The sequence below is a fragment of the Diaphorina citri genome, unplaced genomic scaffold, assembly GCF_000475195.1.
Source record: "Diaphorina citri unplaced genomic scaffold, Diaci psyllid genome assembly version 1.1 scaffold2, whole genome shotgun sequence".
NCBI lineage: Eukaryota > Metazoa > Arthropoda > Insecta > Hemiptera > Psyllidae > Diaphorina > Diaphorina citri.
The window spans coordinates 820,201-846,102 of NW_007377441.1; the positions used below are offsets into that span (position 1 = coordinate 820,201).

The 25,902-nt window shown below is 35.3% G+C and overlaps 2 protein-coding genes across 2 annotated transcripts in view; both read right to left on the reverse strand.

Annotated features, from left to right (window-relative positions):
- The window catches only part of LOC103512025 (transcription factor hamlet), a 72,611-nt gene that overhangs the window by 35,437 nt on the left and 11,272 nt on the right, over positions 1 to 25,902 (reverse strand). The window contains 1 exon segment of the mRNA XM_008476808.3: positions 24,170 to 24,468. Within this exon segment, the coding sequence (XP_008475030.2) occupies positions 24,170 to 24,468 (299 nt within the window).
- Positions 15,856 to 17,015, reverse strand: LOC103509079 (serine/threonine-protein phosphatase PP1). Its single transcript, XM_008473704.3, has one exon. It carries the CDS (start codon positions 16,841 to 16,843, stop codon positions 15,863 to 15,865), a length of 981 nt encoding a protein of 326 aa, XP_008471926.1. The 5' UTR covers positions 16,844 to 17,015; the 3' UTR covers positions 15,856 to 15,862.

Below are 25,902 nucleotides of genomic sequence, written 5' to 3' on the forward strand. Positions count from 1 at the left end.
TTTTAAAAAAAAAAAATCTATTTCCTTTCTCTCTCTCTCTCTTTCTCTAAATTTAGCTAACTAGCTATAAAACATAACCTAAAATAAGATGTATTAGTGGAGACGCCAAATTTGCACTATCGATATCAAATTTGCTATTAAAAACAAGTCCTTTTCCTTTGAGATAATTGCTGAAAAAGTAGAAGTACAACACATTCTAACAACCCCACAAAATGAGAAAATGACACGAAGTTTGGAGAAAAAATTATATAAATTAAATATCAATGTTTTTCCTCGATAATTATTATCATCATTATTAGTGGCATAAAATTTCCATTACTTTGACCCTTGTATTAGCCTTGTATATACCCTAGTGTGATATTTTGCACATGTTCATAAAAATTATGATAGCGAAATCAACACCCTATTTCTTGTTCTTCTATTGTCCCAATATTGGAGGGAGGGATTTCGGGAGAGAATGAAAGATATTACTTGATTTTATGCCGGTAAGGACAGTTGGAAACACAAGACGTCCCAAAGAGTCACACTTTGATGACTTTACAGAAAAAAGTTGGAAAATTATTGTAATAGAAAGTAAAAAAGATTGACGGATAATACTAATGTAGAAAAGTGCGTTTTGTCAGATAGACGGCTGTCAGATGGATTTGGAGAGAAATCTGTTACTTTTGTGTTCCATAAAATTATAGGTAAACGAAAGTGTTTGTTCAAGACTTTATGAAGTTTGGCACACATTAGATCAATTGCTGATGTTTGTGCTACAGGTTCGCTTGTGGCCATTTCTGCAGCTTTTTCGAAAATTTCGGAATACATCGGAAAAGAGCGGACTTCATCAAATGGATTTGAAATGTTGGTGTACTTTTCCGAGTTGTCTTTCCTGATTACGAGGACTCTCAAAACACTGATCTATGGATTTTTATTTTCACTTGTTTCAATGAATTCACGCTTCACCGAAGATAGATATATAGTTCGATTATGATCCTATCATAGATAAATCAAGAATAATAATAAACTGAATATTAAACAAATTAGGTAGGTATACAATATACATAGGTACCTACTGATCGAATAAACTACGGGCTAAATAATTCCCGGAGGGACGGGCCCAGCTTGTTATTTTCACTTGTTTCAATGAATTCACGCTTCACCGAAGATAGATGTCGTATAGTTCGATTATGATCCTATCATAGAATTCATAGATTATGATCCCGTCAATGTGTTTATCTTCCCAAGATAGAAACTGTATACGGAAAATTATGCACCACATTTCACCCCTCAGCGCAAATGGAATTGAAGTTTCCTATTCATTAGAAATAATAATAGTTCACACCCAATAAAATATTATTTTATGATAGATGCTATTAGTCGGCCTTTCACTCTCTGATGACAAACCATATTCTGACACCTTTGAAAACTGAGGTGTAGAAGGGATCATGCAGCATGATATTGAAACGTACAAAGGAATAATGCATGAGACTAGAGAAATACCTGCCAAATAGAAATACCCAACAGTCCACAAATTTCGGAAAAGCTTGGTAGTTGTCAACAGCGAGGAAGAGAATAAAGGGACTTGGCAGATCAACAAAGGTGTCTGTCCAAATAGGATTTTGAAGACTGTGTAAACATTAAATCATTATGGACCAAATATCAAAGATAATTATCAACCTATTCTGACTCTCTGACGGAAAGGGACACGCGAGAAAACTTACACATTTCTCAATTAAAATGTTATTATGGATGTGATCGCAGCTTTTGACAGCATTATTGTGGGATGTGAATAGTTGTTTTCCATCCTGCACCTCAATGTATCCTTCCACTTGGACTTTTATCATCAGGACTTTTGTCATCACTAGGGCTTTTTAGATTCAAACTATTTCATCCCTCACTCCATCTTTCCCGTTTCCTTGGAACTTTTGTTTGACAGGAAATTAGAGCAAAAGCACCGTGAGATTGTTTTTGAATTTTGATACTGTAATGTTCACACAGGTCTTTTTGTCATTTCATTAGAGATTAATATAGATGTTGTGACACCTGCATCCCAACAAAATTGTGGGTTATGGAAGTCAAATGAGAAAAAGGTGTTCTGAATTTTGAACTTCCATGAACGTTTAGCAGATTAGGTTCTACTACCCCCAAAGGTACACTTTTGTCTTTCAGGCATTTCAATAAATGGTAAGTTCCTAACTTTGTATAGTTTTTACCTGTTTATATTAGTTTCAAACAACAGCTATTCTCTTCAGTATGCTTACAAACAATTTATATAGCAAAGCATAGTATGTATAGTGCTAATGTAGAGACTATCGAATTAGGCACCTATAGAAGAGGAAGTCAAATAAGCTCAACAGCATAGCATAGGTACGAACTTCGAAGTTAGAGCAAAAGCACCGTGAGATTGTTTTTGAATTTTGATACTGTAATGTTCACACAGGTCTTTTTGTCATTTCATTAGAGATTAATAGATGTTGTGACACCTGCATCCCAACAAAATTGTGGGTTATCGAAGTCAAATGAGAAAAAGGTGTTTTGAATTTTGAACTTCCATGAACGTTTAGCAGATTAGGTTCTACTACCCCCAAAGGTACACTTTTGTCTTCTTCGGGCATTTCAATAAATGGTAAGTTCCTAACTTTGTATAGTTTTTACCTGTTTATATTGGTTTCAAACAACAGCTATTCTCTTCAGTATGCATATACAAACAATTTATAAAGCAAAGCATAGTAGGTATAGTGCTAATGTAGAGACTGTCGAATTACCTATAGAAGAGGAAGTCAAATAAGCTCAACAGCATAGCATAGGTACGAACTTCGAAAGCAAAATAATCATAAACAAGGGAAACTGCTTTTGCTCTTAGTAGCTTAATGCCCTATGAAATGAAAGACAATAACTTACAGCATTTCAAGTAATTAGAGAAAAGAGCGAAAAACCCCATTCGCGAGTCCATAAACATAAAATGAGATACTAAATTTACATAATGCACTAAACATTTTAAACAAGAAGAAAATAAGTCTCACAAATATAAAGAATTTTTTTTGATGCTAATAATTAAAATTAATTCGCGCAAACAGATTGACTAAATTATAAAACAAAAAAATAAAATCCAGAAATCCTGTTAAACGTTGTAGACAAACTGAGAAGAAAAATCGACACATCATTTTGAAGAAAAATCGACCATAATAGGGAATTCTTAAGAAATGGCAATATTACTTTGACCCTTGTATTAGCCTTGTATATACCCTAGTGTGATATTTTGCACATGTTCATAAAAATTATGATAGCGAAATCAACACCCTATTGCTTGTTCTTCTATTGTCCCAATATTGGGAGGAGGGATTTCGGGAGAGAATGAAAAATATTACTTGATTTTATGCCGGTAAGGACAGTTGGAAACACATGTATCCGAGGCGAGGTTAAAATAGTTTCGGATTTAATTTTGTCCTTCGAAAAACTATCGTAAAAATCCAACTTTTACGAATGGTCCTGTAAAAGCCAATAAAGAGAAGGTGCTGCAAATGGCTTTCTTATAAAAATGTCTTTGTGTCATAATAATAACAAACTGAAACTGTTGTCAAAGGGTAAGGACTCTTTGAAAAATGATTTCAACATTATCAGATGTCCTCAAACTGAAAGTCAATAAAGTACGAACTAGGGTATTACAAAAGGATGAATCGATTTTTGTTTTGACCTCACCAAATACTTGTTTCTGGTAAATATTGGTTCACTTTAGTTAACCCTGGAAATTTTCTAAAATTGTAGTGAAAACAAGAAATAACAGCATAACCAAAGGGAACCGAAAAAAGTTCGGCCCCTACCCAAGACTAACAAGGTTTGGGGTTTGGCTTCAAAATTGAATTTTTATCTTGGTTGGGGCAGGCCTTCTAAGACTTACTGAACAAGAGACCACAAAAACAACACCAAGTAGCAAGAACACAAACCATAAGACTGCACATTAGTTCAATCACCGTTTTCCCTCCCACAAGAAGAAAAGTCTCACAAATATAAAGAATTTTTTTTGATGCTAATAATTAAAATTAATTCGCGCAAACAGATTGACTAAATTATAAAACAAAAAAATTAAATCCAGAAATCCTGTTAAACGTTGTAGACAAACTGAGAAGAAAAATCGACACATCATTTTGAAGAAAAATCGACCATAATAGGGAATTCTTAAGAAATGGCAATATTGATCAATGACCAAGGAAATTTTAGAGATGCAACAAATAGCAAGACACTGAAATTCGAGTAGATGCTGCATTTGAAGAAAAATCGACCATAATAGGGAATTCTTAAGAAATGGCAATATTGATCAATGACCAAGGAAATTTTAGAGATGCAACAAATAGAGTTTCTAAATGAACAACAACAAATTGAAAACTACCAAGACAATGATGGCCCAACTTAAAGTCACAAAAGATCTGAACCAGATCGCAGTGACATTGGGCGTTTATTATAGCCGATGGCCCTACTTATACCAATACCAATGATGGTCCAAGTCCTAAACAAAATATCAAAAATGCTCTCGTAGAGATGAAAGCGCGTCAACTTGGGAATCATTGTTCTGGATTTCTCGGATAGAAAGCAACTCTCTCTGCAAGTAGTTGAAATAGAAAGCACGTGTTAGCAAATCAACGCTGTTTAATTACTTTTAATTAAAAAGGAGACTTTTTTGACTTTTGTGAGACTTTTCGCGCTGATAAAATGAAGGGGCCACGGGCCAGGTGGTTTAGATTATCAATACTAATGACCTCCTAGATTTACGTTCAAGTGGACAGGCGGTCATTATTTTGATAAGTACCTGGTGATGTGTGTAAAGCAGTATTTTCATGAAGGAAAAGCTTTGAAAATAAACAATGCAACATTGAAAGCATAGACAATGATTTATCCAAAGTGGGCGAAGCAATCCCCATGAGAATATTGTAGAACAAATGTACAACCGGTTGGGTGGAAGATCTCAATAATTGAGAAATTGAGAAAGAATCCTTCTACTTTAAAAAAGCCATGTCTTGGTCACTCATACTTCCTCATTTCTCTTGGTCAATTTTTTGGTTGATTAAAAAAATCAGAAGTAACCTTTCACGGATACAGATTTAAAGCAGCTGGTCTTCTAGAGTTTATAAGAAAGTCAAAAGCTCAAAGTTACCTCAAAAAGACATAGGTAGATGGACTAGCATACAAAACATGCGAAGCTCTCCCAACAGATGCAAAGAACTCTACGGAAAAACTCAATACGGAAGTACAAGACACTTAGGATTCAATAGGAAGTCAGGAAGTACCAGCAGATCCTATTCCCAGACACAGATGGTAAAAATCTATACCAGAACTTCCAGAAGTCAGTAAATTACCAGAGGGTCTACGTAAATAATCGCGTAGGTTGGGGGTGAAGTGCGATCCACACAAATTGAGGACAATTAGAGGTATGAAATATTATTTTATAAAAATCATGAAAAGGAGTGAAGAATCAAACCCCCTTCCCTTTTTTTTAAAGTAGTTATTGATAGGTAGTTTTTCATGTTCGATTTTACAGATTTTTTAAAGACGAAATTGGAAATGGAATTTTATAAAAACGAAAGAGATTTTCTCTTTTATCGAATGCACACCATTCTTAACGTGACCAATTTTAAATTAGTTTTTTAACTTGCTCCTCAAAACCTAGTCGCTTCATATCCTTTGATGAAAGAAACTTGATAATCTAGCTCTCAATTAAGTAACCCATACCTGTGTACTGAATAGACTGAATAGAGTACCAAAAAGTAAACTGATCTTCTAAGAAAACATCTCATCACGAAAAAATATTGCAGATTAATTAGTGAAAAGAAAGCCTTTTTGTTTCCTCCCCAAAAGAATACCTACCTATGTTATCTGTATAAAAAGAGCATCATATTCAACCATTGACAAGAGAACACAAAACCGTAATGAAGACATTAATATTATTATCTAACACATTACGGAAATACAACATTATTCAAAATCCTAATAAATAAAATTTACGAAAAAAAATCACTCCCTCCAAATTCAAATTATGAAACCAGTTTTTACTAATACAAACACCACGAGGATTTATGAAAAGGATATACCTACCTAGTATTGTATTAAAATATTTGATAATATTTGTTGATGCATTCAAAATACTATCTCTTTTACGTTTATAACTCGATAAGTTAGAGCTAAATTACCAAATGTAAATGAGGAAAGCAAGAGAAATACCATTGTAGAAGACCATGTCTTACCAAATGGTTTAGTGGAGATGTCTGAACTACCGAATGGATTTGAATATTGAAAATAGTAGAGATGTCTAAACCACCCAGATTCTTTTCACATTAATATTAGTGGAGATGTCTTAACTACCAGATTCATTATCATATTGAAATTAGTGGAGATGTCTAAACTACCAAATGGTTTCGATTGTTGAAAATAGTGGAGATGCCTGAACTACCAGATTCTTTTTCATTTTGAAAGCAGTGGAGATGTCTCAACTATCAGATTATTTTGAACATTGAAAATAATGGAGATGTCTAATCCACCCAGATTCTTTTTCGTATTGAAATAAAATTACTGAACTACAAAATGGTTTTGACTATTGAAAATAAACTAAAAATTCAAGGTTGTTTTGATAATTGGAAATATCGATAAAAGTAAATTAGGAAATCAAACATTCAACTAAAATAAACAGTTTATCGCTTACAGGATGGGCTAGAAAGTTGAACCATTAGGATTTACAGCGTGCACACATTGTGTAACTTACCCAGATCTAAATGCATTCATAAATTATTTTTCGTTAAGGAAATTAGCGTTTTTAATAATTATTATTAATCTACTGAGTCAATATGAACCCCCCTGTTCATCACTCTTATTGTTTGGGGTGTCATCCGGGCACACTTTTCTTTGTCACACTCTTTCATAATTTTATGATGGGAGTGATTTATACTTTTTTAAATGATGAACATTTTCATTTTCCAACTGTCTGCCGAAGAACAAATAATACAATGGGTTTCAGCTGGAGTTTCTGTATTTCCAATACAATAGGAAAAGATTAGCGCAACAACACAACAATCCCTTAATGACTGAACACTTCTGCCTATCAGCTTTCAACACTCGGATTGAAGAAAAAACACATCAAATGAAAATCGTGATCTGTGTTAAATACCAGATTGTGAGATAGTGCTGGGTATCCTAGAGACTTATTATGATGTTTCAGTGTCCCATCATAGGCTTATTTTATGTGTTAGTAAGACAATTGCTGAATCATTCTCAGACCAGTGCAGCCTTTGATTGTGGGACAAAATATCTAGTGTAGGCCTCTTTCAGAAGAGTTTTACTTTAAGAACTGAGGTTAAATTGTCGACAGAGGGTACCTATAAGGAAACCTACCACAAGGTTTTGTACGGATTCAGATCATATAGGCGCTGGGTAAGAAGTAAGAGAATCGGCCTAAAGGAAAAAGGTAAAAGACTTATATTTAAATATTTTAAAGGTAAACGGGAAAACTGAAATTTTCACCAAACCATTAGGACCTTGAAAATACATCTAAAAACGAACCTTCACGTCTTGTTTCATGAAATATCCAGTTGTTGTAAAATAAGTCACCCACCTCCCTTTGAACATTGATTCCTATTTGGGTACACACAAATACCTAAATCAATAACAGACGAAGATGATGAATATGCCACAAAATGAATGAAGGGATGGGAGATAGTAAAAACTTCTTGCATTTTCATCAAAAAGAAATAATAATCAAGAATAAGGTAAACCTAGACCTACTTAGAATATACAGGGTAGGATCAAAAAAGTTCATTTTTCCAAAGTACATATAAAAAAGTATGTGATACATCTGATCGTTGTTGTAGGCAAAATAACAATCAGTTGGCTGCAGGAGTACACCAATGGGAACAAGCACTAACCAACTTTTTTTGAGGTCCGGAATCATGCCAATTATTATTTATTTATTTTAAGAGGTTTGATAGAGGGAACGGTAACTACTAAGCTCTTTTAGTCCAGAAGTCTAAGAGATGAGGAGGACATTAATAACAGGATAGGAGAAAGACACAGCCGTTCATGAGGGCCGTTCCAAAAATTAACCTTATCTCATATCTGTTCAGGATTAAAATCCGTCCCGGGCGGCAATCAAACTAGTCGCGCTTATCCTTGAAGAAATAATAACTTTTTCAAAGGCAGTCTACCCTGTATACAAAGGTCGCTACTGTGTTCACATTGAAAACGATTTAGTTACCTTTTTACATAAAGCTAAATCAAAATTTTGAAGGTGTACCTTCAAAATCAAGCCCCCCCAAAAATTTAGGCAAGAACCGCCTATGATTTTTATCAGGATATAGAGTTAGGTATATAAACATTTGAAACCCTTCATAAATGTAATAAAATGATCATTCATGTTATATGTTTTGCCACGTACATAGCTACTTATTTTTGAGTACCATACAATGTTCCAATCCAGTTTAAAGCATTACAAAATTTTTACATTCATTGTTATGAAGTAGGTAGGTACTCTAGTAATGCCTATACCTGAAGAGATACCTAAGTCAAGGTGAGTAGAAAATTTGAATGAATGAATAAATTAACGCATGAATGAATTTAAAATTGGATTTCAGAATAATAATCCAAAACACCATTTTTTACTTTCCTTATCCTATAGGAAGGAAAGTAATGTATTGTAATCGGGTCAAATTTTCGATGGTCAGTTTTTGATGCCAAAACACGTTTTGAGGTCCCTAGAGCCTACATCGTAAGTTTCAGCCATTGGTCCGTGTGTGTGTCTAAATTAACGCATGAATGAATTGAAGAATCGGAACACAAGATATGAATGAAATGTCTGAATGGAACATAGTAAAAGGTCAAACATAATCGTAAAATGATTACCCAAAAAATCACCCTTGCACCCAATGTTCCCAAATTTCAAAATAAATCTGGTCGCGTTTGAAGTGGTCGTTATCCCATTGAATGGTAGGACTTATGACACATCTGTTGTGTCCATACAACAATTCAGAGAGGAATGTAAAAGGTCAAACATAATCGTAAAATGATTACCCAAAAAATCACCCTTGCACCCAATGTTCCCAAATTTCAAAATAAATCTGGTCGCATTTGAAGTGGTCGTTATCCCATTCACCCATTGAATGGTAGGACTTATGACACATCTGTTGTGTCCATGTCCATACAACAATTCGGAGAGGATTTCAAGTACCTTGATGTAATCTTCCACAGTATGAATGAAAACCCAATTATCCAAAGTTCATTCAAAGCAAAGGGATTTTTCGCATTAGGATACAAACCCACACGCTGAGGCTTTGTGTGAAAATAAAATTGTTATTATCTCTAAATCTATAAAATCTCGAAACTTGCTGTGAAATTTTCCAACACAAACTCAAGTGGAGTGGAAATTGTTCCAAATATCTGTATTTTTGATATTAATAATCATCATTTCCATTTTTCTGATCAAATATTTCGTTTCAATTTCATAAAAATTGAAGGGATCATGTGGGTATTGATCGGAATTCATTCGAAACTTGAAGATTAGGTTTGTGTTGGAAAATGAAGATATATCCTTTATCTGCATATGAAAATATATGTTTTTATTATTATTATTATTTTTTTTTTTTTAATTCCAAAAAATTGTACCTAGGTACTTTACACAAACAATTTATGTATTGCAAACACTACGTACTAAGTGAAGGTGATACCTATACAAATACGTAATTAAGTATCTGTATTTTAAGCTTTAGGATTATATTGGGCTGCTTCAAAACTGTTTCTGTAACAAACTTCAACCATTTGTAATGATCCGGTCCAATTGGGACAAAGGTCATAGCATAAAATATTGAGAACCAGTGCAAGTCCTCTTATTTGTTTGATATTTTGACCGTTATTATCAATGCCAAACGTGTCAAAAATTCAATTAAAAAAATCTACAGAAAAAAATGCACAACACCAATTCGTTTGATTGAAGAATGGGAAAAAATTGACACGTCCAACTCAAACTAGACAACAAAAATCGCAGGGATTTCGACAAATCCTTCTACAAAAAGCATCCCTTGCCGAAGCGATGAAAAAATCGAAAAAATATAAATAAATAAAGACTTTCTATATTTGTGACAGTGGTATTGACAGCAGATATAGAAATAAAAGATGATATCAATGAATATTCTGAACTGGTGGTAGATACAGGGTGCTGTTGTTGGTAATGTTGTTATAAGGTACCTCAGAACTTACCTAAAAATTGTGACCTACATTTCAGGTTCAGGCATTCAGGTCTATGATGAATTGATGATGGTGATAATTATGTTTGGAAATATTAATACTTTTAGTGCGATTTCCTCGTGATCTGAGATTGACGTAATTTTGACTTGATCAAGTTTCAATATTCCTTGACTGGTTTTTTTTTATATAAAAGGATGGCATATCTTCTAGTTGGCACGCACGATGGTTGTTAATTACTTCGACACGGTTAGACATTGGACATCCAAGTTCTGCCCACCACACCATTATGATTTATCTTCACGCGTAATGCCCAGACAGGTAAACCACTTAAGAGATCTTGACGTCAGCCATTTTGAAAAAGAATTCCAAGTTCTTGACGACTCGTAATAATCATGTTCATACTGGCCTCAGAGCTCTGGTTATGTCTAGGCTGTCATTTCGTTCTCATAAAGCTATTAGCTGTCAGAATGTTCTGTACTGGGTGGCATGTAAATCATATTGCGTAAAGGGACTTTACAGTGACACTCCAATATCATCAAAAAATAGCCTCATACCTAATAGGTAGGTATGAATTGTATTGTTGTTATTGAAGTGTATGTACCTAATCCAGGTCCAGATTTCGGCCTCTGGCGACAGTCGCCTCGGGGGTAGAGTAGGACAGCTCTTTCGGACTTGTTAGTTCTCATCAGATGGTCAACAAGTCCAAAAAAAAAATGTTCTAGTCTGCAAGTACCTTGATGTAATCTTCCACAGTATGAATGAAAACCCAATTATCCAAAGTTCATTCAAAGCAAAGGGATTTTTCGCATTAGGAAACAAACCCACACGCTGAGGCTTTGTGTGAAAATTGTTATTATCTCTAAATCTATAAAATCTCGAAACTTGCTGTGAAATTTTCCAACACAAGCTCAAGTGGAGTGGAAATTGTTCCAAATATCTGTATTTTTGATATTAATAATCATCATTTCCATTTTTCTGATCAAATATTTCGTTCCAATTTCATAAAAATTGAAGGGATCTTGTGGGTATTGATCGGAATTCATTCAAAACTTGAAGATTAGGTTTGTGTTGGGAAATGAAGGTATATCTTTTATCTGCATATGAAAATATATGTTTTTTTTTTTTAATTCCAAAAAATTGTACCTAGGTACTTTACAATCTTTACATAAACAATTTATGTATTGCAAGCACTACGTACTAAGTGAAGGTGATACCTATACAAATACGTAATTAAGTATCTGTATTTTAAGCTTTAGGATTATATATATTAATCTGACACCCCGGGACAATTTTTTGATAACATTATCTAGAGATTCTTGATTGATTGCCCCATGGCTTGCCATCGAGAGTGTATGACTTGTTTTTGTAATGCATTACTAGAATTTGGACATTATTGTGTGAGTTTTTATCAATGAATCTGGCTTTAAGTTCAGAGAGTAAAATGAAATTTTCGTTTTTCATATTGGCTTGGAATACACATTTTTTTATATTTACTAATATTTGGAACCATCATCATGGAGACCTGTACTTGATAAAATGTTTCCTAAGAGGAAGCATCGTAATCCCTAATATTTTTAAGAACATTTACCTAATTACAGAGGTTTAGAAAAGTATTTACTCAAGTATTTTTCAAAAGCATGCGTGATTCTGAGCAGCCCCCATATTGAAAATGGAGTGGCAAATAAAATATCAAAAGCATAATTGGTAGATAATTTGTTGTTCTCTCGATTCAAAATGTTTCCCCTCGTATAATTCCGACATAAAAGCTCTTGTTCAAGAGCTTCAAACTTTCCCTTGTTGGAAATGTTGTATCCCCCTTCTTTATAACCTTGTTTTTTCATCTTGAGGTATTTCCAAGCCATTTGATAGAGCAACCACATCTGGGTCTTCATAATTGAATAGTCCTCGTGATTTATCATAAATTTCTCGACACTGATTTTCTTGTCTTCCACAAAATGTTTTCGTATCATTGGAGACGGGCGTATGGTTCCATGGTTCTTGCACTTCAATGACGAAAATATTAATAACCTGCTGAGACTTGAGGTGGATTTGACTTTTCTTCCATTGTGACGCTGCAGGTAGAACAGACCAGAATAAATTTCTACTTTTTTCATATATTTCTAGTCTTGAGACGTCGCGTCGTCTATCGTGCACATTTGAAAACCTAGTTCATATATCCTTTGTAATTTTCAACAACTCAAACTCTCGACAGCAGGACGAAAAAAAAGAAGCCTTTCAAAATGCCAAATGCTTTCCAAACATCTACCTATCAATACATATAAATCAATTAAATTATCTCCAAATATTTCCAACTCCTCCCCATCTCCATTGAAATCAGGACAAAATCCGCCCCGGGCGGGAATCGAACCCGCGGCCTAGCGCTTACAAGGCAGACGCACTACCAACTAAGCTATCTAGGCTTGCAAGAGTATAATCTGATGCCTAACATCTAATCCAACATTCCAGCTCATCCAACATCTAATAGTTGATTTGGGGCCTTTCCCAGTCACCAATACAGGCTGGAGTCTGAGCAATCCCAATCCTTTAGTACTGCAGACTCATGACCATCTCCTGATCTGCAATCTCCGAGTACTAGAGCAAACATGCACTCCGGATGCCCTGGCACTTGCAAACAAGAAAGCAATTCATGTGGCGAATCACTAAAGATTTCAAATCTAAAGTTGGTGACATTTGCGGACACGGAAAGTAAGTAAGTACTGCAGAATTGACTCTCGTATTAGACACGAAAGCGGAGTTGTAACAATCCACTCCAACCCGAACAGAAATGTCTCCTGTGCATCCCATCAACATTGTAGAGGAAGATGATCAATAAGTGAACAACATATAAAAAATACAAGTACGCATATCAACAACAATATCATAAGAGAAGAATGTGTAGAAGACCGATCAATCTTTATTATTTTGTCGACTTTTCGACGTCCCAATTTCATCTCGCATGTGAGAGTGTGCTCTTTTTTTTCTATCAGTTCATTTTTATTTGCAGTAGGAGTATTTTTCTCTTCATATTTGACGTGACGTATTCATCAGTGACTTGTGCAGCTGTTGGATGCCTTGTTTTTTCCAATATGCCATCTCAGGATCCAGCAATATTGATACCCGTCACAGCGTCATTTAAATTATCTCATTTGTTTTGCTTCTCTGGTAGATGATCGGGATATAAGAGAAGATTGTTTCATTTTATTTTTATTCATGATAAAAATTATTATCATTTGCAAATAATAGGAGAAATACAGCCGTTTCAAGATCAAAACTATAATCTGTCTATAGGATAAAGTTCGTTCCAGGCGAAAATCGAACCCATAACCTATCGCTTTTAAGGTGGGCATTAGGCAAGCTTATACCTACCAAGCCAACTAGGCTGGCGAAAAACGTCTTATTCAACAACCTAGCTAACCAAGCTTCAAAGACATCTATTGGAATTCCATTCTTCAAGAGCATTGTTTCTACATTCACCATCATATTGGTAGGATGGCATATCTTCTAGTTGGCACGCACGATGGTTGTTAATTACTTCGACACGGTTAGACATTGGACATCCAAGTTCTGCCACAATGATGATATCGAGGGTGATCAGAATGTTTCATGGAGGCATATGAGTCTCACATTGAGAGATACTGGTATTCTTTTGACTATGTAGTCTGAAGTGGTTCAAATTGGTTGCAAACATTTCAATTGACTTATGAGTTATGAGTCTGTGAAAGACATACTTTTAATGACCTTTTCGTCACCAAAGAGTTGACGAATTTTAAAATGACTTTCTGACCTGTGAATGAAGTCTTTGAAAAAGAATTCCAAGTTCTTGACGACTCGTAATAATCATGTTCATACTGGCCTCAGAGCTCTGGTTATGTCTAGGCTGTCATTTTGTTCTCATAAAGCTATTAGCTGTCAGAATGTTCTGTACTGGGTGGCATGTAAATCATATTGGGTAAAGGGACTTTACAGTGACACTCCAATATCATCAAAAAATAGCCTCATACCTAATAGGTATGTAGGTATGAATTGTATTGTTGTTATTGAAGTGTATATACTCCAGGTCCAGATTTCGGCCTCTGGCGACAGTCGCCTCGGGGGTAGAGTAGGACAGCTCTTTCGGACTTGTTAGTTCTCATCAGACGGTCAACAAGTCCAAAAAAATGTTTTAGTCTACCCCTTACGTGACTCTAGGGCTGTTGTCACCTCTTTACAAGATCTCCGTTTTTTGATTGAGACTTAGAGAGGAGTATCCTTGGTAGTTTTGATCATCCTATACTCCAAACGACTATAGAGCGGTGCAATATTAAACTGTTATTTAGACTACTTGTCAAGCTATAATAGGTATCTAAGTACTTGTACTTATCATGTACACACCTCACGGTGATTGGTTAATCCAAGGCCCGATTATTAACACACTAATCAACATTCTTGAGACATGAATAGTTCGATCTATAGGTGTTCACAATCAGAGTCGGCCAAGGCCCGATTATTAACACACTAATCAACATTCTTGAGACATGAATAGTTCGATCTATAGGTGTTCACAATCAGAGTCGGTGTAAGTCTGTAAGATAATATTGCATACGTTTCCTGTGGTGATTTAGTGATAAGTACATATTTCCTTGCAGGTTGCCTAGGTGTAATGAGCAACCAAAATTGATCATTTCAGGATAATTGGAAGACTTAATATTGATGAAACTTATCCTGTTTCAGGACACTCATGTGACACATTATCCGGACATGGAACAGCACAAGTGCCAGGAAAAACAACTCAGTACGTCAGTAGTTATGTACAATTCATAATAACATAACTAATTTTTGTAGTCACCTATACCTCTACTACGGGTACAGTGGTCGAGAGTTTGGTCAGAAATGTCAGAATAAAGCTTCGGGATATTTAAAGTTCCCGTACGACGAATTCCCAACAAAACATGCAACAAAATAGGATGGCGGTGGAGTTATACCTCTGTCAAGGTAAATATTAGCTTGTATTGTCTAAAATCAACAAGCACCAGAGGAAAAAAATACTACACAGCATAGAGAATAAAATGAAATTTTCAACTAAAATCAAATTATAAACGTCGACGGTACAAAAACAATAAAACAAACATGCTAAAGCAAAGAGAAATGAGCTATGGGACGAAGCTACTCTGGAGGATGAGGTTGTGGAAAGCAAATAGCCTCCAACAATCTCATCCCTTGTTGATATGACTCTATTCATTATTCATCCACTTATCCTTTCTCTGCCAGTACGGCGCAGAAGCTGAATATTCCACTGGCATTCAGCAGGGGGGAAAGCTTGGCCCCCCACAAGTTTTGATGTTCAAATTTAATCATCTCTTCCTTCTCATACAACAATGTACAATATTTTCAAACAGGTGAACATTTTGCGTGAAGAGTAAGTTAAGTTACGAGAAAAGAACATCGAAGAAAGAACATAAGAATAGTCTAGATTCTAGAATATAGTTCTTGTTGAGTAGGTATGATTGCGGGTTCACTTCTAATCTACTCTAGTCAGATTTCTACTCTTCCAGTGTCAAATTTTTAGTATACCTACCTAGAGAAACTCGAAAGCTTATTATCAAGGTAGAAAGCATGTTGAAAAATACTCTGGTCGTTTATATGTATAATTTTTGTATTAACTTGTACATATAAGGCATTGTTAATAGTTCTTGTTCTTCTTAATACTAGAAGAACTTCCTTCACCTGACATGACACTCGATAGAAACTCCAATATTTTCTTCTTTGGTTTCATAATATGAAAGGAACAGGTCAAATTTTCATCCACAATCATCATAGCCCCTGCGTTGTCAAACTCTCCACAATAGTTAGGAGCAGAGAACAACGTCACCAACTTTTTATCAGCGAAAAACTCATAACCCTCTTCAACAACTTGATGTGCTCTACAAACCAGATCAATGTTAAATTTCTTGAGAAATTCGTGAACCATATCTGCACCAAATGTATAAGAAACGCCTCTATCGTTGTGACCCCATCCCGAGATGTTTTCCTCAGGGTCTGACCATAACAAATCTACCAGGAGTCCTTCCTCGGGAACCTCTGTAGGCCTTGGTAGATTGGTTATCTGACTGAAGGATGTTAACTGAGGACTAAGACCTCCATGGCAGCAGAAGATCTTGTGATCCACCACAGCCGCTACGGGCATGCAGTTGAAACAATCAGTGAACTTCTTCCACAGTTTAATGTCATAACGCCGCTTGCACTCTTCATAAAATCCGTAGATTTTATTAATATTGGCACTCTCATGATTCCCTCGCAATAGATAGATATTATCCGGATATCTGATCTTGTAGGCAAACAGCAGACAGATCGTTTCGATGGAATGTTTGCCACGGTCCACATAATCCCCAAGGAACAAATAGGTGGAGGTGGGTGGAGGTTTGCCATAGGAAAATAGTCCGAGGAGATCATTGTATTGGCCGTGAATGTCACCACAAATTTTCAGGGGTGTTGTAAGGTATAGGAACATGGGTTGAGCCATGAAGATATCACGGGCTGCACGAATCATGATAACAATATCAGCCTGGTCCAGATTAATCATCCGGCCAGGTCTGACACCCCGGGACAATTTTTTGATAACATTATCTAGAGATTCTTGATTGATTGCCCCATGGCTTGCCATCGAGAGTGTATGACTTATTTTTGTAATGCATTACTAGAATTTGGACATAATTGTGTGAGTTTTTATCAATGAATCTGGCTTTAAGTTCAGAGAGTAAAATGAAATTTTCGTTTTTCATATTGGCTTGAAATACACATTTTTTATTTAATAATATTTGGAACCATCATCATGGAGACCTGTACATGATAAAATGTTTCCTAAGAGGAAGCATCGTAGTCCCTAATATTTTTAAGAACATTTACCTAATTACAGAGGTTTACTCAAGTATTTACTCAAGTATTTTTCAAAAGCTTGCGTGATTCTGAGCAGCCCCCATATTGAAAATGGAGTGGCAAATAAAATATCAAAAGCATAATTGGTAGATAATTTGTTGTTCTCTCGATTCAAAATGTTTCCCCTCGTATAATTCCAACATAAAAGCTCTTGTTCAAGAGCTTCAAACTTTCCCTTGTTGGAAATGTTGTATCCCCCTTCCTTATAACCTTGTTTTTTCATCTTGAGGTATTTCCAAGCCATTTGATAGAGCAACCACATCTGGGGCTTCATAATTGAATAGTCCTCGTGATTTATCATAAATTTCTCGACACTGATTTTCTTGTCTTCCACAAAATGTTTTCGTATCATTGGAGACGGGCGTATGGTTCCATGTTTCTTGCGCTTCAATGACGAAAATATTAATAACCTGCTGAGACTTGAGGTGGATTTGACTTTTCTTCCAATGTGACGCTGCAGGTAGAGCAGACCAGAATAAATTTCTACTTTTTTCATATATTTCTAGTCTTGAGACGTCGCGTCTTCTATCGTGCACATTTGAAAACCTAGTTCATAAATATATCCTTTGTAATTTTCAACAACTCAAACTCTCGACAGCAGGACGAAAAAAAAGGAAGCCTTTCAAAATGCCAAATGCTTTCCAAACATCTACCAATACATATAAATCAATTAAATTATCTCCAAATATTTCCAACTCCTCCCCAAAGTGAGAACAACATCGAACAAAATGTGACCTTTGTGAATATGGGGTGACCTAAAAAGATCGTCCAACACTTTCAGAATCAACGGGAGATCTCGAAATTGGGTTACAAAACACGTCAACCCTGTATGTAAACATCTTGATTTTCTTTTTTTCAGTCAACACAAATATACAAAATCAGGGAGTCATTGACAAAGTCATTGTCATTCTATTCAAATTTGGATCACGGGTGCTCTTTTTTTTCTATCAGTTCATTTTTATTTGCAGTAGGAGTATTTTTCTCTTCATATTTGACGTGACGTATTCATCAGTGACTTCTGCAGCTATTATGTGCCTTGTTTTTTTCCAATATGCCATCTCAGGATCCAGCAATATTGATACCCGTCACAGCCTCATTTGAATTATCTCATTTGTTTTGCTTCTCTGATAGATGATCGGGATATAAGAGAAGATTGTTTTATTTTATTTTTATTCATGATAAAAATTATTATCATTTGCAAATGATAGGAGAAATACAGCCGTTTCAAGATCAAAACTATAATCTGTCTATAGGATAAAGTTCGTTCCAGGCGAAAATCGAACCCATGACCTATCGCTTTTAAGGTAGGCATTAGGCAAGCTATTGGTAGGCTTGATTTTCTTTTTTTCAGTCAACACAAATATACAAAATCAGGGAGTCATTGACAAAGTCATTGTCATTCTATTCAAATTTGGATCATCTCCCGACCAGGTGATAAACCTTTGACCCCCTACCGGTGAAATCAATTCACCACACCGGATGCCAAATCCTAACATCTTCTCCGCTACAGGAGCAATGTTGGGACTCAATGAATTTGTGTCATCTCTATAATCTACATTCAAAATGATCACAATGATGATATCGAGGGTGATCAGAATGTTTCATGGAGGCATATGAGTCTCACATTGAGAGATACTGGTATTCTTTTGACTATGTACCTAGTCTGAAGTGGTTCAAATTGGTTGCAAACATTTCAATTGACTTATGAGTCTGGGAAAGACATACTTTTAATGCCCTTTTCGTCACCAAAGAGTTGACGAATTTTAAAATGACTTTCTGACCTGTGAATGAAGTTCGTTCATTTCTGACAAATTGCTGTGCAGAATATTCATAACTAGCTGTGGATCTTTGTCCACAACATCCATGCAACACTGGGGGACATTTCAGACAGCGCGGCAGGGTGGGGATGACAAAATTTTACATGTTCATGATAAACGTGATCCTATCATCACCATCTGTGTAGCGTTACGCCGAGAAGAATAATGGGTGGTCAATTGGTCATCTTCCCTTCAAATGTTCCTATCCCTTGTCCAAATGTCCAGGCCTATCCCTATGAAAGTTAATTACACTCATTTAACAAGTGAAGTCAGCATGGATGAATTATTACGTCAGCAAGAAGAGAGGATTTATTGTGAGTCCGCACAAATTTGTGGATTTGAATTTCACGTAAAAACATGTTGACGCTGAATTGCGGAGACATTTTTGTCTTGAAACAAATGAGCTGAGGGCACTGCAGCACTGTATACGTGCAGCGTGCAGTGCACAGTAGTGAGTAGATCTGTGTTTTTGCATCCTCCATAGATGTTAGCAAGCAGATAGGTACCTACCATACTTCAAAGTTTAATCGCTCTATACTAGCGATATTATACGCCACATAAAAATCTCGATGAGCAAACAAAGATTTGAAAATTGGAATTCTTCAAAGAGATGCATATTATGACAAAAGTGGAGTAGGTACAGAATATCTTTTTTGACTTTGGGAGGCTAAATACCTAATTGAGAATCTTGGGACTTGGGATTCGTCTGCCTTGACGGAAGGCTTCAACACGCAACACGACTGCGTGGACCAGCAATAATAATGGTGGATTTCACCAATGACTTAATGAGAGATTTAAGTAATGGGAGAATTTAGAATCCAAAAAGGAGTTTTTGTGATCCAAAAAGAGAAGTTTTTAAAAACTCCTATTTGGATCATAAAAGCTCCCTTTTAGATCATTAAAAATTCTCCCATTAGTTAATACATATCTCATTAAGGCATTGGTGAAATCCACCATTGTGTGATAGCAAATGACGATAGTTAATACAGATAATAGTAAAGTTCAACATAATGTATGTTCTAACCTTCATATATCATGATTCATGTATTAGGTAAGGTATACGATATCAAAAAACCAACCAGGTTTTTGCTATTACCACCATCATGTTCTACATCTAGTTCTAGTAGACACTTTCAGAACAATAGGAAAAACATCCTCTCGATGCTTGTAATAAAATTACTCGTACAGAATTAATTTATGACCTGAGAATTGAAAAAAGTGACCTAGCTTTTCAAGTACTTACCTACCTAATATTTTCCCATATATCATATTATATAATTATTGTGCTTACACAAGAAATCTATGATTGTTTGTACCTACATCACTGCTCATTAGGAAGTTTTTAAGTTGGCTCGTTGCTCATCAAAATTGGGCCAATTCTACAACTACGATTTTGTACAATTCCGAAAAATATGTAAATAATTTGAAGCATGTTGGTATTGCATTCTCAGGAGTATTCATTTTCATCCATCCTAGAAAGAGAACAAACAGTTTTCACAACTATTTTTTGCGGACAATTTTCAGACCACAGGAGAATTCGTTACTTTTCATGATGGCTTGACTTCAAAAAATTCTCTTTAGAAAATGCAAAAGAACACAAAAAATATTCATATATGGAATCAAAATCAAATATGATAACTAAAAAAAAGTGAATATGAAAATAAAATGGCAGGGTCAGCTTCGAACCTATGATCTATTGTCCATGAAGGATGTTTCTCGGTTGACGAATTTTGTGAGTGACAAGGTGGCAAAGAAATCTGGATCTTCATCAACAGAAGTCTTTACCTGTACCTTTCGTCTTCCACAGTCTCATAATCTGCATCCCATTTGAATTGAAATTTTGAGGGAAATGAAATGAAATTTACGATTCCATGTACATATATGACTTACAGTTGCTTTTTTTTCTATTACTATATATATTTCTTTCATGATGATGTTATTGTGGTGGGTTTTGTAGATAGATTGTATCCACTAACAGATTTTTTCGTCCTATAACGAAGTGTATTTTATGGTGCACTGTTCTAAATGTCATTCACCTCATAGAATATATTTATGCTATCTTGACAGGAATGTCATGAAAAACTCCCGACAGTTTTTACTAGACTTGAAAAATTTTCTTTCGTGAGACGTTTTGAGAATATACCTAGGTACATTACATCAGGATATTAGAGAAATTTTGATTCTAAATGTCATTCACCTCATAGAATATATTTATGCTATCTTGACAGGAATGTCATGAAAAACTCCCGACAGTTTTTACTAGACTTGGAAAATTTTCTTTCGTGAGACGTTTTGAGAATATACCTAGGTACATTACATCAGGATATTAGAGAAATTTTGAGTAGGTGTAGCTATGTAGGTTATGAAAAATATCTATTTCATAATTATGTATAGCTAACTGGAGAGAACATCAAAAATGTTTAAGAGAATTTGAAAGAACTTGACATTGTAGCTTTAATTTTGATTCTTGTTAAGGATGAGTTTTTTTTTCTGGTAGTAAATTTATCTAGGTTATGAAAAATATCTATTTCATAATTATGTATAGCTAACTGGAGAGAACATCAAAAATGTTTAAGAGAATTTGAAAGAACTTGAAATTGTAGCTTTAATAATTTTGATTCTTGTTAGGTTTTGATTCTTTTTTAAGAAAATGTCCTTTTTTTTCTGGTAGTAAATTTATTTGTCCTTCTAGGACTAAATCCACGTGCTTTGCTCTTCACAAATTGTAACGAACATGAACCTTGATTTATCATTTTCTTGATTGTCTTCCCTACACCACAAACATATCTGATGTCTATTTATAATGAACAACAATTGTGGGAAGAAGCAGACATTTCAATTGTCAACCAGGACTTTCTCGTGTCAACTCATATTCAAATCAACTAGTTCTGAGTTTTCCTTGACTCTTGGGGTGGCAAAGGCTCTGATAAGTTGTGTCTTTATTTCATTAAAATATTTATTGTTAACAAAATTGCTTCCTCATTTCTCAAAAAATTCATATTCGAGATGTCATTTTAAATTTTCTCACATCCGAAACGTATTAGAGAGCTCCAAAGTAGGTAGACACCTGAGTAGCTTTTACCAGTCTTACTCATATTCAAATCAACTAGTTCTGAGTTTTCCTTGACTCTTGGGGTGGCAAAGGCTCTGATAAGTTGTGTCTTTATTTCATTAAAACATTTATTGTTAACAAAATTGCTTCCTCATTTCTCAAAAAATTCATATTCGAGATGTCATTTCAAAATTCTCACATCCGAAACGTAAAGAGCTCCAAAGTAGGTAGACACCTGAGTAGCTTTTAGCAGTCTGTTGTCTCTAAAAAGAGGCCTAAAATAAGGATAAAATAAGTATGTACACCTAAGTATGATGAAAATAAAATAGTTTTACAGAAACAAACGTAATGAAATTGTTTTTTACAAGGGAATTATGTGCGATGCTCCTTGATTCTGCTACAATCTCCTTCTAAATTTTATATCTTTTTAATTTGCTCCTGTTCAAAACAGATCCTTTCTAAAAAGAGGCCTAAAATAAGGATAAAATAAGTATGTACACCTAAGTATGATGAAAATAAAATAGTTTTACAGAAACAAACGTAATAAAATTGTTTTTTTTACAAGGGAATTATGTGCGATGCTCCTTGATTCTGCTGCAATCTCCTTCTAAATTTTATATCTTTTTAATTTGCTCCTGTTCAAAACAGATCCTTGCATATTTTACACCTATCACCTGGATAATAAGATGCCATGCCAGGGGAGGTCTGACGACCTTGTTACCTGTGACATGTCAATCAAAACTCTATATGAATATCTCAGACAGAATAACAATTAAGTTTTGGTAGGCTCTAATTAAGTCTTATTATTCATCCTTGATAACTGTTGGTGGCACCCACTTTGATGGGAACTGGAAATTTCAAGGTGGAGGCTTTCATCAGCATTGTCTTCCAGAGCATGTGTTACCCTTCCTATTAATAAATGTTGCAACTCTTTTTATGAGATGTTGTTCAAGGGAGGGAAAGTTTGAAGAAGAGAAAGGATTGTGATGAAGAGGTTGAATAGGGAGTAAGTAGGTAGTTTCGACATTGGGACAGGAGCGAAATTGTGACTGTTTTGAAAATTTGATTTCGTTGTCAGAATTGACGAACATTGCTCGAGGAAATGATAAAATGCCCCATCTGTTTTCCAAATCCTTGCCGTAGGTACTTCTTTCAACATTCATGTCTACTTTAATCTATGATGATATATCATTAATTATATATTCATTTTCTTCTTATTTGAAACAATAAATCAGTTAACATCATTAGAAATTTATCTGTGAGATAGATAATATTAAAATTAATAGTTATTTTTGACACATACATAACTAATTAAAGAATTACATTTATTATCTCTCTACACACGTTATATAATTATGAATTTAGTGATAAGATTTGAGTTTACTTTTTTTTTGTGGCTGCCTGAGTGCACTCCGTTTACCCGTCCAGATACTTCATGCCCAACATTGCTTCAAATTCAGAAGTCTATTGTGATTTTTAATTAAAAAGATTGTGGTTCAATACAGGAAACACATTAGAAAAAATATTTTCATTTCTAAATGAAATTATTGGAAAAAGGAGAGAAACAAGTAGAATGAAATAAATTATTATATTTAAAAAATCAACCATCATCTTTTTAAATGAGGGTAACATTAACAAGGAATGGTTAGGACACCAGTGACACACCGATTTGTCAGGAGTTGCGTTGGGAAAGATTGCGCTCATTTAATTCAGTTAACGAAATGTCAACCGTCCCTCTAATATATTTGGGGAAAAAATTAGTTTTTACAACGTACACTTACTGGGATTCAATTACAGTATGGATAAACACCTTCCACGTCCAACCTTCCACCCAATTATCGTGAAAAAACTTTTTAATTGTTTGAAATGTTGACACAAATATATTATTATTGAGCTAAAACTGATAAATATGCCTCTAATATTTGGGGAAAAAATTAGTTTTTACAACGTACACTTACTGGGATTCAATTACAGTATGGATAAACACCTTCCACGTCCAATTGTTTGAAATGTTGACACAAATATATTATTATTGAGCTAAAACTGATAAATATGACTAAAACTTATTATTTTGACTTGAACTGGAATCTCCTCAACATAAAGCACTACCACTACTTACACTGATGCTGTTCTATCCAAACATAGAAATCATGCATGAGAAAAAAGAAACCCAAGGATGACTTACCTCCCAGGAGTATTTCGGATCTATGGGTCGGCCCAGCCATTTGCCGAAGAACGGCCATCGGATGCCCTTGGGAATGACAGCCTTGCTCCACACGCCTCCAGAACTGCGGATGTCGATCTCTGGAGGAAAACTAAACTCGAGGAGGTCCGACCGAAACTGGAGGAGATGGTGATTGTTGTTGGAGATGAAATAGGAGTCCAGTTGTTTGGTGTTGTCGCGGGAGGTGTCTCCGTTTTCATCTCCATACTCCTCCTCCACATCGTTGTCACTGCGACCCACATCTCCATCCTCGCTGCTACCTGCAACAACATTTGGAGGTGGACGTGAAAGGAAAAGTTATTATATGTGGTTTTTAAATTGGTTAGACTGTCAACTTAAGGCCCATTCAGACTTGCCATTCGGAAAAAAAAAAATCGTGTCGTGCGTAAGTGGGAACGCTCTCATTTAAATTAAGTACATTGCCTACAGGACATTCGGGGAAAAAATCGGATGAAACTCACAACGGGCCTATAGTAGTACGAGATGAATCTAGTAGTAAACTCGTATCGTTGCTCGTTGCTCCAACAGGAACACTTTACCCCTCCTCTTGTAAGACCAAATTGGAGATTTCAGACAACATTCATGATACCCGATAATCCCAATATTTCCAATTTTGCTGATCATGGAATTCGCAATCTGTGCTGAATTCGCCAGAGCTCTACTTGTCAAATCAGATTAAAAGGACTCAATTACAAGGGTACGTGCTGATTTGATCTGGCAAATTACTACAATGTATCCCGCGAGACATTGCCTTATCAGGCGCGTCGCCTGGGTGGAAAGACGTGCTATGTCTGCTATGCGGAACATTCGAGAATTTGTCTATTAACAGTAGTAATTAATGTTATACTTTTTCCTTCCAACTCCCCCATTTCTTGGTCCAAAATCTTTTCATTTGATTTGCTGGATAGCAAATGTGTGAAAATAATCACCATAAGAGTTGCTAGAAAGGAAGAGTTTCGTAGAGTGGACACATCCACTTTTTACTTTTTCTCCTCTCATTTGTCATTCAACAATTCAGTTTTCATTCATTGTTGTTCACAAATTATCTGACTTTCTGACTATGAAACCAATGTTTTAATGAAGCATAGGATAGAAGTATTTTATAGTAGGTTCATGTACATAGTAGTATGATGAATGATAAGATAAGACTACTTCCATTACCTACCTCACTGTTCAGCTTCATCCTACCTCAAACTGCGTCACTTAATAGTATTCGTATTTCCATCATTCCACCATCTTGAATTTTTAAATTCTGAATGCTCAGCAAAAAAGTAACATACTATGTAGGCATTCATTGGAAATCTAGATCCCTACAGAGAAGATAACGCATTGGCAAATGATATAGGACTGGTCATCACTGATGATTGACCTCAGCAGTATGTTTGGTGCTGTTTTTCTCCGAATGTCATCTTTGCCTCATAGCTTTTTTGTCATTTCTGATAAGCTGCCCGCCCCGCCATATTAACCTCACCTAGCCTGAGTGGGACCGGCAAAAGCCAGTAACATCAGATTGCCCGGATAATCTATAGTTTTAATCTTATTTCTTGTTAATGGTTTCAGTAAATCGTTAAATTTATTGACTGGTTTGTTGCCTCTTTCATATTTCCGGCTATTCCACCTTTAACTCCTCCTAGCTCAATTATCTCCTCAGGAAGAATACCTATCCCGTTGGACATAACTATCCTTAATACCAG

Bases quoted from the DNA above. Each gene is read 5' to 3' on its own strand.
- LOC103509079 (XM_008473704.3), bottom strand. From the start codon at position 16,843: ATGGCAAGCCATGGGGCAATCAATCAAGAATCTCTAGATAATGTTATC.